The sequence below is a fragment of the Diceros bicornis genome, chromosome 11 (genome assembly GCF_020826845.1).
Source record: "Diceros bicornis minor isolate mBicDic1 chromosome 11, mDicBic1.mat.cur, whole genome shotgun sequence".
Classification (NCBI taxonomy): Eukaryota; Metazoa; Chordata; class Mammalia; order Perissodactyla; family Rhinocerotidae; genus Diceros; species Diceros bicornis.
The window spans coordinates 63,601,181-63,618,420 of NC_080750.1; the positions used below are offsets into that span (position 1 = coordinate 63,601,181).

At 52.6% G+C, this 17,240-nt stretch overlaps 1 protein-coding gene across 1 annotated transcript; it reads left to right on the plus strand.

Annotated features, from left to right (window-relative positions):
* Positions 1–9,242: 9,242 nt before the first annotated feature.
* SOX7 (SRY-box transcription factor 7) lies at positions 9,243–14,751 on the plus strand. Its single transcript, XM_058549796.1, has 2 exons — positions 9,243–9,514; positions 13,414–14,751. Exons 1-2 carry the CDS (start codon positions 9,277–9,279, stop codon positions 14,340–14,342), a joined length of 1,167 nt encoding a protein of 388 aa, XP_058405779.1. The 5' UTR covers positions 9,243–9,276; the 3' UTR covers positions 14,343–14,751.
* Positions 14,752–17,240: the final 2,489 nt, after the last annotated feature.

A 17,240-nucleotide genomic window follows, 5' to 3' on the forward strand; every position in this document is an offset into this window, starting at 1 on the left:
TTTTCTTTTCCAGGATTATTTTCCTGCACTGTCTGTGTACAATGTCTGAAAACTCTTGTTTTGTATATTTTACTTAGTTTTGTAGTAGCTTAAGGTGGGAGAATAAATCTGATCCCTGTTACTCCAATGTGGGCAGAAGTGGAAGTTTCTGTAATTTACAGGTTACCTTCTTACATGTAACATTGTTTGGATCCAGCCTCATTTCATTCAAGCCCTACATCTTGTGGAGAATTAAACAATGAATGGGTCTCCTTAAGAGAGCCTTGGACCAAGTCATTTTACTAGTTCTGCCACTCACTAGCTGTCATTTAATTTATATGAGCCTTTGCTCCTCATCTACAAAACTAGGGTAATAATAATATACCTTCCTTGCTTTCCTTTTAGGATGTTTGAAAATGAAATGAGATGTGACTTGTAAGAGCACCTTAAATTATCCTTTAAGTAAACAAGTAAAAATAACTGTTTACACAAGTAAACAAGACTATGATTAGTACTGCTCCAAACATTATGTTGACTAGATCCAGTGTCAGAAGTGGGAGGATGACTGTGGTTAAAAATTGGTTGAAGAAGAGCTTAGAAACCATTTTCCCTACCTGCACTTAAATTCTTATGAAAATATCCCCAACCAGCCCCTCCAATAAAACTCTACAAATTCCAGTTCCAAATGTGGATCCATATCTCATTAAGCTTTTTTCAAAGGCAACTTCAATATCCAGACCCAGTCTCATCCTTTAAATTGTTTTATGGCCCTAAACACACCTTGTGCCTCAGCTTTTTCCACCTTAAAAATGAAATTACTATTACCCTGTTTCTATTATTTTCTTTGAGGGAGCTTTGGAAAACCTTCTGAAGGACTGGCATTGAGTAACAAGTGTAGTAGGAAGGCATGAAGAAGAGTGACACACTTCTTTGCCTTGACATTGGACTTGGGGAGGGAAGGAGTCTTGTTATGAGTTACTTACTTACTTGTCAGTTTTAAACCTCTGGTGTTCTCACCACCACCATCTCACACATACGCACACCCTGCAGTGGTTTTAAAACATGGCCACAATTCTTTGACACTCCCCATGTTGAGAATTGGGGATCTGTGTTCCTCCCCTTAAATCTTGCCAGGCTTGTTACTGTTTTGACTAATAGAGTATTGGTCAGAGATGATGCCATGTGACTTCTTTTTTTTTTTTTTTATAATTTTTATTTTTATTTTTTTGTGAGGAAGATCAGCCCTGAGCTAACATACATGCCAATCCTCCTGTTTTTTTTTGCTGAGGAAGACCAGCTCTGAGCTAACATCCATTGCCAATCCTCCTACTTTTTCCCCCCAAAGCCCCAGTAGATAGTTGTATGTCATAGCTGCACATCCTTCTAGTTGCTGTATGTGGGACGTGGCCTCAACATGGCTGGAGACGCGGTGATCTAGTGCGCGCCCGGGATCCGAACCCGGGCCGCCAGTAGCCGAGCACGCGCACTTAACCGCTAAGCCACTGGGCCGGCCCTGCCATGTGACTTCTGAGCTTGTCATAAAATACCATGCAGCTTTTGCCTTGTTTGTGGAAACACTCATTCTTGGAGCCGAGTTGACATGTAAGAAGTCCATCTACTCTGAGGCCATCATGCTAAAAGGAAGCCAAAACAATATGGAAAAGCCATGGATAGACTCTCTGGTTAACAGTCCTAGCTTAGCCCAGCCTTTCAGTCATCCCAGCCCTGGTGTCAGACATATGAGTGAAGAAGCTTCCAGATGGTTCCAGCTCCTGACCATTTAAGTTACTTCCGGTTGTTCATGTCTTTCCAGCTGAGACCTCAGACATCCTCACTATACACAATCCAAATTCCTGGTCCACAGAATCACTGGGTATAGTAACAGCTGTTGTTTGCACTACTAAGTTTGGGATGGTTTATTACACAGCAATAGATAACTGGAGCAGGTCCCTTCCCAGATCACTGTCAGACGCTAGCAGAAATGCAGCGTGAGTGGTTCAAGGACCGATTTAGTCAGGTAGTCTAAGTGGATATGTTGAATGAGGGGCGTGTTTTCCAGTAAAATCTTCATAAAGGGATGTCTAAGACTGCTGAGACCTCCCAACTTTCTGAATATCAATCCAGGAGCTGTCGAATGGAGCCTCTTCACACGAGTTGCTGTCAGCCGGGAAGTGAGGCTAGTGAAGGCAGCTCTCTTGTTGCCCAATTAGCCAGCCCACTCTACACTGGTTCCTCTGCCCTCCCTCCCTTCCTGCCTTCGTTCCTTCCATCTCTTCCTTCTCATTGAGTGCCCATTATGTGCAACACATCATTTTAGGTTCTGGGGTGTCAAAGATGAGTATGTATTAACCATGTCTTTTATTGTCGGTATTTGATGCTTTAACATCTGGAGGCTTGCTGACCCTGGAGGGCCTGCCCCTCCCAGGGCTAGCCAATTCCTAGAGATAGTAAACAACCCACCTGCCAGTGCACTTTTGTGTGTGTGTGTGTAAGGAGGATTAGCCCTGAGCTAATATCTGTTGCCAATCCTCCTCTTTTTGCTGAGATATATCATCCCTGAGCTAACATCTGTGCCCATCTTCTTCTATTTTATGTGGGATGTCTGCCACAGCATGGCTTGATAAGCGGTGCATAAGTCCACACAGGGATCCGGACCTGTGAACCCCGGGCCGCGGAAGCGGAGAGTGAGAACTTAACCGCTATGCCACTGGGCCGCCCGGTACTTTTCAGATACAAACCTGCACCCCCAGCCACCCCCTTTATGGAGCTCTTACACTCTGGGCCACTGTCCACCTGTCCTAATCACCCCAGGGCCAGGTAGCAGACAACTAGGGACAGACAACCAGGCCCCAGAGCCCACCCTAATTATTCAGACTAGCCGATCCTAAGCCTGCTTCCCTTGCCCCGCCTGTTCCTTCCTGAGATAAACCACAATAAAGGCTCTCACCCACAGTTTCCCCCCTCCCAATGCTTTTCCATGTGGCCCCCACAGCATGACGTGCCCCTCTTGGGAACTGGGAGTAACTGGCTTTTCAATGGCAATCGTCTCCTGACCTGTTGGCCTTACTATACCTCAAATTTTCTATTAATATACTATATATATATATATATATATATATATTTTTTTTTTTTTTTTTTTTACTAAGGAAGATTTTCCCTGAGCTAACATCTGTGCCAGTCTTCCTCTATTTTGTATGTGGGTCACCGCCACAGCATGGCCACCGATGAGTGGTATAGGTCTGCACCTGGGAACTGAACCCGGGCCACCAAAACAGAATAGGCTGAATTTAACCACTAGGCCACGGGGCTGGCCCTTAATATACTATATTTTAAAACAGAATGATACTCAGTCCCTGCCCTAAGGGAACTTACAGTTTAGTGGTGGTGGGGAGCCTTATAGTAGGGCTGGTGACATTCTGTTTGGTGATGTGAGCACCACTTATGCAGCTGTGTGCTTTGTGACATCTCAGCCAGCACTTGCCACCCGTACTCTTCTCTGTAGACGTGCTGTACTTCAATGAACATTTTATTACAAAACAAAACATGAAATAATGGTAGTTTGAAGTCCATCCATTAAAGCAATCTCATAAGCTAAACAAATAAGAAGTATCCTTGGCTTCTCCCACCAGAATTGTGGCTTGGTGACAGAGCTCTCCATGATGAGGTCTCTCCCCGTGCTGCTGCATGCCATCAGTCATTGTCCTGATGTTATTTACCCAGAAACCAGACATGTGTAGAGACAGCCTAAGGAAAGACTTATTTTCCATTTTGTATTATTTATGGGCGGTTTCTAGTCAGTTTCCCTTCCTCCCCTTAGGCATGTGGAAAGAAGAGACAATAGGATAAAGAGACAGGAACATACTCCTTTGAACCGACTGTTAGCTTTTCTTGTAATTTGTTGGTTTTTCCATCTAAATTTGTCTGAAAGTGTAGCTTCTGACCAATTAAATAAAGATCATTTCAGTGCAGTAATCCTACACAACTACTCCCTTACAGAAAGAAAAGATCATTGCTCAGAGTGAAGTGAAAGAAAATTAATGTCGAAAAGGTTTGTCCTTGGCTTAGAACTCTCCCATCCCTCAGTGCTAGGGAGAAGCAGACACAAATCCCAGAATGAGCATTAGCTCATCTGGGCGCTGCCCTGGAGAGCACACACAAGTCCTTCGTCTCCCTGGACCTCCCGAGGCTCTCCACCATGTGCACTGGCTAAAGGAATTGCTCCACTGTGCACAGCCAGTAGTGGCAGATGGGACTGGACTTGTGTCTTCTGGATCCAAGTCAGGGTTCTTGCCCCATCCACTGGGAGACATGATTAATCAGAGATGAGCTCACAAGTGTAGAGGGGGATTCTGTAGGAACCAGGAAGTCTGATCTGGGCAATCTCAAGAAAACTTGGGTTTCTGTGCCCCAGTGTTTTGTTACTATTAAGTCCCTCTTATAAAAGGGTTTTGATGTTGTCGGGGAGTCCACACCACCCACATTCAGGAGCAATGAAGTCTGAAAACCCTATTTCTTTTTTCCTAGTCCCCTGTAGAAGAGCTGTTAAACGTAAGATGCTGTGAAACTCTGTGCAGGTGTCCTTGTGTCCTGCCTGCCTCCAGTCCTCTCAGGTAAGCCTACAGGTACATCTTAACCCCTGTGGTGTGGTTTAATCCCTCCCAAATTATTGTAAACTAGGGACCTTGATGAAGTTCTCCTAAATGACTATAAAGAGATTTCTATGATTAAAAGAGAGGAACTCCGAGTGCAGCCTCTGGGAGGGAAGTCAGAGCTTCTGGTTGCTGGACCAGCCTTGAGGGGTGGGGAAGGGCAGCCGGCAGGCCTGGCCAGGTCTCCTGCTCTCCAGCATGCACCTCACCCATGGCCGACAGAGTTTGCCCATTTGCTTTTCATGTTACCTTGAACTCCAAGCGCCCTTTGGATGAGGAAAGGTCCAATGGAACTTCCAGAGATCAGACTGGAGAGGGCACAAGGGCAAGAGGAGGTGCAGCGGCTGGTTGGAAACCCTTCTCTCTGGCCTGGGGCTCTGGTGAGTGTGGGGAGCTGAGAGCTGACCTGGGGCAGCCCAAAACCAGGGAGCAAAGGCATGAGGGCAAGAGATGTGCGTTCAGGTCTCTGCTCTGCCACTTGCACGCTGCAGCCTCACCTGCCTCATCTGGGAAATGGCTTAGTGCTACAACTTGGGCTGCCTACCTCACAGAGAGTTGAATGGAGGCATGGATGAGCCAGCCAGTGACCTCTGCAAAGACTGTCAATCAAGTACAGATAAATCAGTGTGAGAAAAGATGATGGTGGTCATGATGATTTTGACCTCTAGCCTGGTGTGAGGGACAAAATGCACCAGCAAAACACATGCACAAAACTGTTGCAGACACAAGGGCCAGGGGCTGTGGCTCCACCAGCCTGGGGCAGCGGCACAGCGCTTGGTCCCGGTGCAGAGCTCTGGTGCCAGCGCCGCAGGGTCCAGGCCTGAAATGTGCGCCCAATTCCCCTCCTTCTCCTTCCCCTAGAGTCACCAAAATTCTTCAGTTTGGAATAGAGTAAGGAAAATTCCTCCAGGGGAAAGTTGTGGAGACCCGACCCTATTAATTTTATTAAAATTTTCATCCATTCATTATTTTATAACATTTCACAGTTCTTTAAAGTATACGAGGCACTTTCACAAATACTATATTAGTTATCCTGAATTATGCTCATTTTACAGATGAAGAACCTGAGGCTGAGATCAGGTAAATGAACTACCATCACACTGCTAGTACGTTGCAGCAACTTACAAACTTACACTGGGGGTTTCTGACTTCAAGTACTGTGTTCCTGGAAACTGAGGTTCAGGGAACTTCCGAGCTCAAGAAAGAGATGGGAAGGAGGGGAGAGAGAGGAAAAGGGAGGAGGATGGTAAAGCGGAGGAGAGAGATGGTGGGGAGGAGGGGAGGGGAGGAGAAGGAGGGAGGGAAGCCGGGAAGTAGGGAAGGACGAAACGAAAAAGAAAAAGGAAAGAAAGAACAAGTCATTTAAGAGAGAGGGGACAGCGCATTCACACAATACACACCGGAAGAGGAAGCTCACGTCTGTGTGCGGGCAGGTCCGCTGCGTGGTGCTCGGGCGGTGTCCACTGTGCCCCCGAGTCGTCACACGCAGACCCACCGCTCCAACTCTGCTTCTCCCGTGTCGTGTCTGCGGGAACCCCCATCCCATCCCGCCACAGGTCCAAGCACCCGCAGGACCTGGTCCCGCAGCCCCTACTTCTCGCCCCTTCCTGGTTCGATTGCTTGCGGACTCATGGCACCGAGCCTCGACCGACGAGCCTCTGGACCGAGAGCTGGCCGCGGTCCTGGGCCCAGCGCTGGCCAGAGCAGGTGTCGGGGATGCCTCGGAGAGCACTAGCCCTGGCCCTCTCGCTGAGACCCCTGAGCCCCGGGCTTTGGGGACGCTTGGGGTGTACGAGGAGCTCCGGAGGACTGAAGGTCGCAGTGACCAGAGAAGCAGCAGGGTCACAGCAACCCCGCATCCCTTAGCGCCGCCCGCAGCAGGGCACGCTCGCGTAAAGTTGCCCAGGTGAAGCAATGCACGGGTGCAAATTAATTTTAAAAACAAAAAAAGAAGGAATGGAGCGAGCAAAAGAGTCCAGGTTCCCGGGTGCAGACAGCTCACACGCTCGGGGCGGCGCCCGTGCTAGAGATGTGGCCATTAGACAACTCAGGCTCGTGCGCTCTCTCTGGACGAAATGCAAGAAATTAAACAATTGGAAACACAATCACAATACGTATCCTCTCTGCCTCCGCCCCCGCGGTTTTCTCCATTTTTGCCGTGGGTCTTTGGACTCCAACTTGCCCGCTCTGCGCTGCTCGGGGCGCGCATATTTCCTTGACCAGGTGATTGGGCGCGGCCCGGCTGCGCGTGCGCTCTGCTCCGGAACCACGCAGCGTGGGCGCCAGAGGCTGGAGGCGGGAGTGGAGACGCCCGGCGTGGGCAAGGTGGCACTGTCCACTAGAGGCCTTTGGAGCGCCGGTGGGGTTAGAGTCGAGTTCTTTCAGGGTCCCTCATTGCCGCGCAAGTCCCCCGTGCAGAGATCGCTCTCCCCGCCCCCACCAACGAGATCCACGGCGGGGCGCGGCCCTAGCTCGCCGCAGTTCCCAGAGCATTCTGGCGTTGGGACATTTTGAGGGATTTCTGGCAGAGGGGTCCAACACAGGAAACGGCTTAGGCTTCCCGGGGTAGGGAAGTCCGCCTAGACCGCGAACACATTCTCTCCGCAACACCCCCGCCCCTCGGTTCCCGATCGCCGGCGCCAGCCAGCCCCGCTGCTCCACCTCGGGTTCCAGGATGCTCTCCCGGCCGCGGGGCACCCACTTTCCAGCCAGCGCCGCGCCGCGCCCCGCGCCCTTCGCTGCTCAGCCCCGGCCCGCAAGAGCAGCCGGTGGAGCGTGCGGGCCTAGAGTGCTGCTTCTGGATCCCGGCTGGAGGGGAGAGGAAAAGTAATTCATCTGTTTTATGCAGAGAGCCCATTCTCAGATGAAAATTATCAGGGACTCTATAGGTTAAAATTGGGACTTAACGGATAAGTTGCATTTCTCCATCCACATGCCCCGCCGTGGGGCCGTCGGGGAGCGCATGTTGCACACAAGGCGCCTGTGAACCCAGTCATTGAGCGCTGGGACATTGAAATCCGGACTTAGAACTCACGGGCTTTCTATCGAGAGTTGTATCACATCAACCATCATGTACATCGAATCGTCACAACAGCCCTGTGAGATCAGTCTTATCATGCATCTCATTTTAGGATTAGGAAAGGAGGCCTAGAGAGATATCTGACTTGCCCAGAGTCCCTCAATAAGTAACCCAAACGCTGAAGACAGGTCCTGACTCCAGACACCACGGTCCTCCCACGACAATGCTACCTCCGTTCAGGGTCACCTCTGCGGAGCCCTGCACAGGGGTGGCGCTCAGTAAATATTTGTGGATTGAATTCCAGGATCTAGTCAAGCCTTAGGACTGTCGTGTTCTATGCAGTAGGGTGTGTCTAAGCCGTATTTAGTCACTCATTTATTCATTCACTTGTTCGGCAGTTCCTGAGCAACTACTGTGTGCCAGCGCTGAAAAGAGCCAGGGGAACAGCCCTACTCACACGAAGCAGGGTGACGCGGGAGCTGTCATCCGAGGCAGGGGTTCGTCCGCGAGGGACCGCCGTGAGCTCTCAGCTCGAAGCCCTCCGAGAGTGCAGGCGAAGAACCTGCAAGCCCCGTCTACCCTGGGGTGTCAGGATGAGGGGCACTCAGGAGCTCCCAGGTCGTGTCAAAGCCATAAGGGACTCGGGAGGGGAGCGCCGGAGCGACTCCACTCGGAGGAGCAGGACTGCTTGTCGGAGGAGAAAAGAGAAAATCCAATGAGAAGGGAATTCCGGGAGAGAAGAGTGAGGGGGAGGGGCGGAGGGGCACTGGAGACCCAGACACCGGAGACTAGGGTGGGGTGGAGGTAGGGGTGTAAGAAGAGAGAAATCAGATGGCAGAGTGAATAACGGAGAACAGAGAACGCAGATGCCCTCCCGAGAGCCAGATGCTGCGGGGCGTCGAGGGGCCCTCGGGTGGGCACTGCCTAGAATCCGATGCGGATCCAGCTCCAGCCCTTGCCGGCCTCTGTGGCCACCAAAGTTGGCGGGGGGCGAGGTTGTCAAAGCCTGGGCCATTTTAGAAAAACAGTAGGTGTGTCCTCTTAAGGACGTTCACAGGCTGCTCTGGGGCACTCATGGTCAACGTCTCTTGCGCCCGGCCATTCCCAGCGAAACCCGTTTGGCTTCGGTACTCCGTAGGATTCCACGCGCGGGAGGCCTTGGTGGAGTCTGGCCCTGGGAGCCCGAGGCCAGGCAGGACAGGGGGCTGGCGTCCGGTTCCCGCTCCCGGGCGAGGTGACTGCGGGCGGCGCCCGCCTCCCGGCTCTGCGGCACCTGCGCCCGGAGCGGGCGGGACGGGAGGCGGCCCCCGGGCGGCCGGGCGCGGATCCCCGGGAGGGACCCGGGAGGAGGAGGGCGGGCCGGGGGCGGGCGCGGGGAAGCGGCCCTCCCCCAACCCCGTCCGGCAAGTAGCAGCCGGGACGCGGCGGCCCAGGACGCAGGGAGGGGGCCCGGGCCGAGACGGAGGGAGGGGCCGCGCCGCCTTCGAGAGTCATTGGAGGATGCGGCCGCCCGAAGCTGATAAATAAGGGGCGGGCCGCGGCTGCTCGCCAAGTTGGACGCCCCGACCCGTGCGAGGGCCAGGTCGGCGCCGACTCAGCGAGGCGAAGCGAGGCGACCCCGGTGCGGCCATGGCCTCGCTGCTGGGAGCTTACCCGTGGCCCGAGGGGCTCGAGTGCCCGGCCCTGGAAGCCGAGCTGTCGGATGGGCTGTCGCCGCCGGCCGCCCCCCGCCCGCCAGGGGACAAGGGCTCTGAGAGCCGTATCCGGCGGCCCATGAACGCCTTCATGGTGTGGGCCAAGGATGAGAGGAAACGTCTGGCGGTGCAGAACCCGGACCTGCACAACGCCGAGCTCAGCAAGATGCTGGGTGAGTGAGCGGGCGGGCGGGGCGCGCCCCGAGGTCGGCGGGCCGGGGACGCGGGCAGGGGCGGGCCTGGGGCCGGCGGCTGGAGGCCACGCGGGGCGTGGGGAGGGCCTGGCGTGGGGTCCGCGCGGGCAGCGGGGGCGCTCGCTGTGCCCGCGAGGTTGGGCATCTGTGAGAACGTGTGTGCGCGGTGGCGGGATTCAGAGCCGGGACACCTGGGCGAGGCCCAAAGTGAAACCGCGCGGCCTGCCGGGGTGACCGAGAGGCCCACTCGCGAGGGCAGGAGCCGAGTTTGGGGCCCCAGCGGCCAGGCCCGGGTCGCGGGGACGAGGACTCGTGCGCACGGACAGACGCCGAGGCTCGGTGGAACCGGCTTTCGCTCGGAGGAATACCGAAGCGAGAAAACCCATCATTCCCCGAACTTGACCGCTGGCACAATCACAGAGGGAGGTTGTAACTATTATTAACGAATATTCGTGAAAAGAGACCTTGCGGGAACGCATCCTGGCTTTAACTGAATTACTAAACCAACAGCAAAAAAGTCTACGCAAATTGACTGGATTCGATGCTCATTTCTCAGTCGCAGGAGTGTAGATGATTTGATTCTGATCCTCAGGGCGGCCAGTGAGGGTCTGTCCCGGAGCCCGGCTGCTTCCCGAATTCCGCTGCGCAGCCCCAGCAGAGTGGCCGGAGTGGGGACAGGGACAAGCCGGCCGGGAGGAGCCCTGAGAGGGGATGTTAGGGCACGTCCAGGAAGCTGGAGTTCGTGTCGGGTTCTTCCCCCGCCTTGTTTGGAGCTGGGCGTCCTTCAGCTCTGCTCCGCTCCTAACCTCTTGGCTCTTCCATGCGGTTTTGTTCACTTTACCCGGTGGAAATCTTTCAGAGCGCTTGGTGTGCTCAGCGTGCTGCAGGCCTTGTGCGAAGGGACAGTGTGTGGTCGCCCGAGGCTGGCCCTGCCCTCCCCAGCCCCACCCGGCCCAGGACGGAGCCTTTTTCCTTTTTCCGTTGGAGCTCTGGGCTCCTTCCAGGTCGGAACCGTGGCGTGAGGCTGACCCGCACCTTTCTGCTGGCTCATGCCACAGGCTTGAGGGACCGCAGAGGGTCCCTCCTGCGGTCCAGGCTCTCCCTCAAAGCAGCTGGTGGAGGGCTGGTTTCAAAGAGCCTCCGACCCACCGCCCAGGCTCCTGGCTCATTGTGCCCAGGACTCATTCATGGGCCAGTGTCTTAGTGAGCCCTTTGCTCCATAAAAAATATTAAAAATTATATTTTATACTGTGTTGGCATAAGGACAAATATATTACTATATACAATAATGAAACCTTTTTTTGACCTAAAAATTTACATTTTTTTTTAGAAACGAAAACTTTTTTGTGTGTGGGCCCTTGAAAGTTTTTTTGGTGGGCCAGAGGTGCTGTGCCTATTGATCAGTGCAGCTCTGGTGGCCAGGACAGAGCAGGGCTTCTGCTGCAGGCCCAGGCCAGAGGTGGGAGGAGAACTCAGGTTGGGGAGCCTTGCAGGATGGAGCTGCCTGCTCCCAGGGAAAGGGCAGGAAGAGGGACTTAGATGACAGATGCCTCCTGTGAGCTGATCTCTGTTGGCACTTTACACTTAGGCTTCCAGAGGTTAGAGTTCATTTTGCAGGGAAGACACTCATTCCTTCCTGCTTAACCACACAGCCCCTGGCACTGTTGCTTCGTAAAATATAGACTTTCTACCCCATCAGCAGCAGGATGATCTGCTCCCACCCCTGGGATCTTGCCTGGTCCTTTCGTTTCTGACCCAGGAAAAGAAAGGGCTGGAAGTGACAGTCCCAACTTTTCTGACTACAAGCTTTCCAGTCTTTAACATTAAACCTTTACCAGTAGCACTAGTAAGTTTAGTGTGTCGTGAATGAGAAAGAGCATAAAGACAGTGACACATTCAGTAGCATTGAGAATAAACTTATATTTTATTAATACTACAACATCTATGTACACTTAGAAACTAGAGTCACGTGTTACATTCAGTCTGCAGACAGGGTGTAGGCTGTGTCTGGATCGTGGGCTTCTTGCAACAATTTTGTAGCCTCAGTCACAGGCTGGGAACTGCTGACCAACCCCATATCCGGAGTTCCTAATGCTTTTCAAGTCGCCCTTTTTTTTTTCGTGAGGAGATCAGCCCTGTGCTAACATCCGCCAATCCTCCTCTTTTTTTGCTGAGGAAGACGGCCCTGGGCTAACATCTGTGCCCATCTTCCTCCACTTTATATGGGACGCCGCCACAGCATGGCTTGCCAAGCAGTGCGTCGGTGCGTGCCCGGGATCCGAACCAGCAAACCCCGGGCCGCCGCAGCGGAGCGCGGGCACTTAACCGCTTGCGCCACGGGCCGGCCCCTCAAGTTGCCCTTTTAAGTGACAGCTAACTCTATCAATTGATGACTCTGTCAGCTATAGTTACAAACTCTCATTTCAGTGGTAGAGCGCCTTTAATAATCACCCTCCTCCAGCCCCCTTGAGGGTCCCACATGCAGAGCCAGCCAGCGCGGGCACCGAGGGAGGCTGGGCACATCGCTCTGTACTCAGCCCTGTGTGGAGTGCTCTGGGTGGATGTGGCCCCTTTCCTTACAGTGCTCCGAGCGAGACTAGTCCGTCTCAAACTTCAGGATATGTTAGCGTCATGGGGGAACTTGTCAAAGTGGTAGAATCCCAAGTTCACCCTAGAAGGTGACAATGTAAGGGGCTCAGAAGCGACATTCAGAAAACCTGCAGTCAGGGTGATGTGCTGCGTACTTTCAGAGATGAAAGAGAGACGCCAGAGCAATTTACCAAACAACACACAAGTGAGTAAGGACGAATAGAAGATACAAGTGACACCAGCATGTTAGCACCACTAGGTACCAGTGTGGGATGCTTCTTACAGAAAGAGTTTTGAGTTGGGTATTAGTGCAGTATATTTTATAGTGAGGAAAATAGAGAGACCCAGGGAAGGTAAGGAATTTGCTTCTGTAGGGAGGAGTCAGTGGCTGAGCAGGTGCCCCTGCCACAATCAGAAGGTTCTATATAGATGGCTGGAAGCCGTAGCGTGTGTGTGTGTGTGCACGTGCATGCATGTGCACGCCTGTGCATGATACATACGTGCATATTGCAGGCAGATGCTAGCATTCTGCCCACTGTCAGATCTTAGTACAGCCGGGTCCTATTTGGCTTTCAGATATAAGGGACTATTGTCTGTTACCCTGAGTGAGATCCTGTAACTTCCTACATCTGTGAAACTATTGACTGAGCCCAAGTTCCCTCACAAGAAGGCCTGTGAGATTTAGGCCATAAATAAATATTATAGTATCACTTCCTGATAGGCAGCAATAATCAATGATAATCAACAAAGGCAGAGAGGTTTCATTAAAATGCACGGATGATTAGAACTGGCCCTCCAATGGTAAAAAGAGCCTGAATCAATGTTGTCGTTGTTCCACACTTTTTGCTGTGGCTGACTTTGTGTCATGTGGGGCTTTTGCTGTGGATCCGGCAGTGTTTCTATATTCATGTTATCTGGTGGCTGACGTTGTGTCAGGTGGGGCTTTTGCTGTGGATCCGGCAGTGTTTCTATATTCATGTTATCTGGTGGCGTTTATATGAGAGGCGATGTGACTGTGCGTATAGTTGGCATGAAGTGGTTTTGCGGGATGCGAGTGGGAGAGGTTGGTTTGGCCTCATTGTGCGGGCAGGATCTGGGCTGGGAAGAGGGTGCGAGGAGTGCGGTGTTGTGTCCTTTGTGGAGAGGGGGACGCAGCGGGTGGGATGGGGGAGGGAGGCGGACGGCTTGTGCGTGTGCGTGTGCGATGCTTGGAGGCAGGTCCGACAGGTGCACGGCCGCCCCAAGCAGCGCTGATGCTGAACGCGGCCTTCTCTGACTTGTGCGAGCAGGAAAGTCGTGGAAGGCGCTGACGCTGTCCCAGAAGAGGCCCTACGTGGACGAGGCGGAGCGGCTGCGCCTGCAGCACATGCAGGACTACCCCAACTACAAGTACCGCCCTCGCAGGAAGAAGCAGGCCAAGCGCCTCTGCAAGCGCGTGGACCCCGGCTTCCTCCTGAGCTCCCTCTCCCGAGACCAGAATGCCCTGCCCGAGAAGCGGGGCGCCGGCCGGGGGGTGCTGGGGGAGAAGGAGGACAGGGGTGAGTACTCCCCCAGCTCCGCCCTACCCAGCCTGCGGGGCTGCTACCACGAAGGGCCGGCTGGCGGCGGCGGCGGCGGCACCCAGGGCAGCGCGGACACCTACCCATACGGGCTGCCCACGCCCCCGGAAATGTCGCCCCTGGACGTGCTGGAGCCGGAGCAGACCTTCTTCTCCTCCCCCTGCCAGGAGGAGCATGCGCACTCCCGCCGCATCCCCCACCTGTCGGGGCCCCCTTACTCGCCAGAGTACGCCCCCAGCCCTCTCCACTGCGGCCACCCCCTGGGCTCCCTGGCCCTCAGCCAGTCCCCGGGCGTCTCTATGATGTCCACTGTACCCGGCTGTCCTCCGTCTCCTGCCTATTACTCCCCTGCCACCTACCACCCTCTCCACTCCAACCTCCATGCCCACCTGGGCCAGCTCTCCCCCCCTCCCGAGCACCCCGGCTTTGATGCCCTGGATCAGCTGAGCCAGGTGGAACTCCTGGGGGACATGGATCGCAATGAGTTCGACCAGTATTTGAACACTTCTGGCCACCCAGACTCTGCTGCAGGGGCCATGGCCCTCAGTGGGCATGCCCCGGTCTCCCAGGTGACACCAACGGGCCCCACAGAGACCAGCCTCATCTCCGTGCTGGCTGATGCCACAGCCACGTACTACAACAGCTACAGCGTGTCATAGAGCGGAGGCAGCCGGTCCAGCCCTGCCTTGCCGTCCCCTCCTTCCTGCGCACTGAGCACAGCGGAGGGCAGGGCTACCAGCTTTCCTCCGATGCCCCAGGGTGGGCAGGTCAGAACTGCCGGCCGGGCGGAATGGGGTTCTGCCGATCCGAATGCCCCTCCGCCCCCTTCCCGGAGTGGGGCTCTGCTGATCCCAGTGCCCCTCCGCCACCTTCCGGAGTGGGGCTCTGCTGATCCCAGTGCCCCTCCGCCCCCTTCCCGGAGTGGGGCTCTGCTGATCCCAGTGCCCCTCCGCCACCTTCCGGAGTGGGGCTCTGCTGATCCCAGTGCCCCTCCGCCACCTTCCGGAGTGGGGCTCTGCTGATCCCAGTGCCCCTCCGCCACCTTCCCGGAGTGGGGCTCTGCTGATCCCAGTGCCCCTCCGCCACCTTCCCGGAGTGGGGCTCTGCTGATCCCAGTGCCCCTCCGCCCCCTTGCCGGTCCGCAGCCTGCGTTTTGAGTATATTCCTTCAAATGAGTTTTCATTGGCTACACCCTGGGAAGAGGGCGAGGTAGTTGCTGAAAGATGCTGTTTCCCGGTAGATTTTCACTGACCGCTCCCCATGTCCCTAACACGGAAACAAATGCGTGAAAAGCCCAGCAGCGTTCGCACCTTTCCTGCTCCGGACACGGCCGCTCGGGCGGGGTCCTCATTCGGGTCCTTCAGGTGAGGAGAGCCCTGGGCCGGTTTACAGGGACCCGGGATCCAGTCCCAGCTCTGCCTCAGGCGGCTGGTGAAGCCCCGGCGCTCCTTTACTCCCTTTCCAGCCCGTCCCCCTATCTGTAAAGTGAGGGACAGACCTGACACCTGAGGTCTCTTCTGCTCCAGGTTTTCTGATTTAGGATTCTCTCAAAGCTAACTAAAAGGAAACCAAGGTTTGACTCATTAGTAAGCTCATTAATGAGCAACCTGGTGATAAATCCGTGTGCACAGCCCAGGGATGTGAGGCTTTCTGCCCTTGCACTGCCTTCCAAAATGATCCCAGTCTTCCAAAAGGACTCTTTTCCAATTTGAGAAAAAACACTCATCTTGATTTGGGAAATTAACCATTAGGGTTGACTGCATCACCAAAAATGAGATTGAATTCAAGCTGTTTTTTTAAAAATACATTTTTTAGGTAAGTTATTTTTTATTACACACACATTTCAAGAGAATATACACAGCCTGAATATATACAGTCAGTGTGTGTGCGACACACAACACACACACCTTCATGCACACCCTAAATCAGATACTCTTGTTGACGTTGGCAACCTCTTGTCAACTCTCTGGTCCTAATGACCCCAAGAGCAGGGAACCTAAAAAGAATTTCAACAAAGCAGCATCACTTTCCTCTACTCTGGATGTGTTGATTTCGTGAGCAAGATTTCAGCACACCCTCTCTCCTGCAGAGGACGAAGGCGCTTCCTTCCCGCAGTCTCCATCTCCCTTTCTCCCTTTCCTGGGGTTTCTTTTTCTCTTCTTCCTTTCTCTGCCTCCACTTCTGAATCAGCCACTAATTCAAAGATCCCCTGACTTCACCATCCCAAGCAGGATTCCTCTGACTGAGATGGGAATTTGTCCTCATCAGCCAGCTGGTTCTTCAGGTAACATCTTCACCAGCACCTCAAAACAGCTTCCCTTTCCTTATATTTGCTTCCCAAAGAACAGAAACGCACTGTGATTCAGAGAATGTTTCTGAGCCCTGACTCCACCCCAAACACACTTCCGTCCTTCTCCCAAATCTCCTTTGAAGGAACATACTGGGCAGTGAGCTGAAAGACGGTTGTTTGTCTTTTCCTTCCAGCGTATTATTGCCTGTATGAACTATGTAAGTGTTTTATATATTCTCCCATTATTTTCACCTTATATTTTGTATTGTTGAAAGACCCTTTTTTTTTCCTTCCAAGGAGTATTCTTGTAAAATCACTTATAAGATATAATTAATCTTTATGCTGTTACTGTATATGCCATTTGGTAATAAATAGTAAGTCACTGACAATATGATTGACTGGTGCATCCAGAATGTGTATTAATAATCTTGTAAAACATTACCACAGACATTAAGCTAAACTGTTCCATTTTTTGTAAGAACTACATATGCTTTGGGACGGTTGTAGATATTGATTTATCTAAAATATTTAATTTAAATAAATGTTTTGTACCGTGACCATTTTATCATTTGAGACATAGTTTTGCAAAAAGAAAAAGTTTTCAAGGGAAGGGAGGGATAGATATTATGCCCAGTGCTACTTACACTATTGGTCAAAATGTTTTCTACATCAACTTTTTTATTTTAAAAAGTTGTTATCTTGTAGCGATGATTTATTTTATGAGTTATGGTAAAGAGAGAAAGCCTAATTTTGCACATTGGAAACAGCGTTGTATTAATATTGAAAGAAAAGACCAATTCATAGCCTACCTGCAGAATAATTTTCTCCTTGGGATGATTTCATGTTTGTAAAATAGAACAAGGTGATTATCAGGCTGTCTCAAGACAGGAAATAAGTTCTGCCCAATTATTTGCTTTCTTAAGGTACCACATTTTTTTCTTCTTTTTGAAATAATCTTGAAAAATAACTAGGTTGCCTTCTTTCCTATGCATTCATGGATGTGGTGTAACAAGACATTGTGGGCTCTCAAAACTTGACGGAATGTTGTGGAGAAGGCAGGGGAGCACACAGATCAGTAATTAAAGGATGTAATGTCTTGTGAGGTTTAGGATTAAAATCCCAGCCAAAAAGTGTCTGGAAAAAACTGACGATTACTCAGTCCCTTTGCAGGTCACCATGTAGGGAAGCAGTTGTAACTTGTTCAAGTCAAGGGTAGCCTGTGTTCTCCCAGGCCCTCTGGGCCAAGGAGTGGGTCTTGGGAGGGCCC

Bases quoted from the DNA above. Each gene is read 5' to 3' on its own strand.
- SOX7 (XM_058549796.1), top strand. From the start codon at position 9,277: ATGGCCTCGCTGCTGGGAGCTTACCCGTGGCCCGAGGGGCTCGAGTGC. The intron at 9,515-13,413 runs GTGAGTGAGCGG...TTGTGCGAGCAG, and splicing joins CGAGCTCAGCAAGATGCTGG to GAAAGTCGTGGAAGGCGCTG.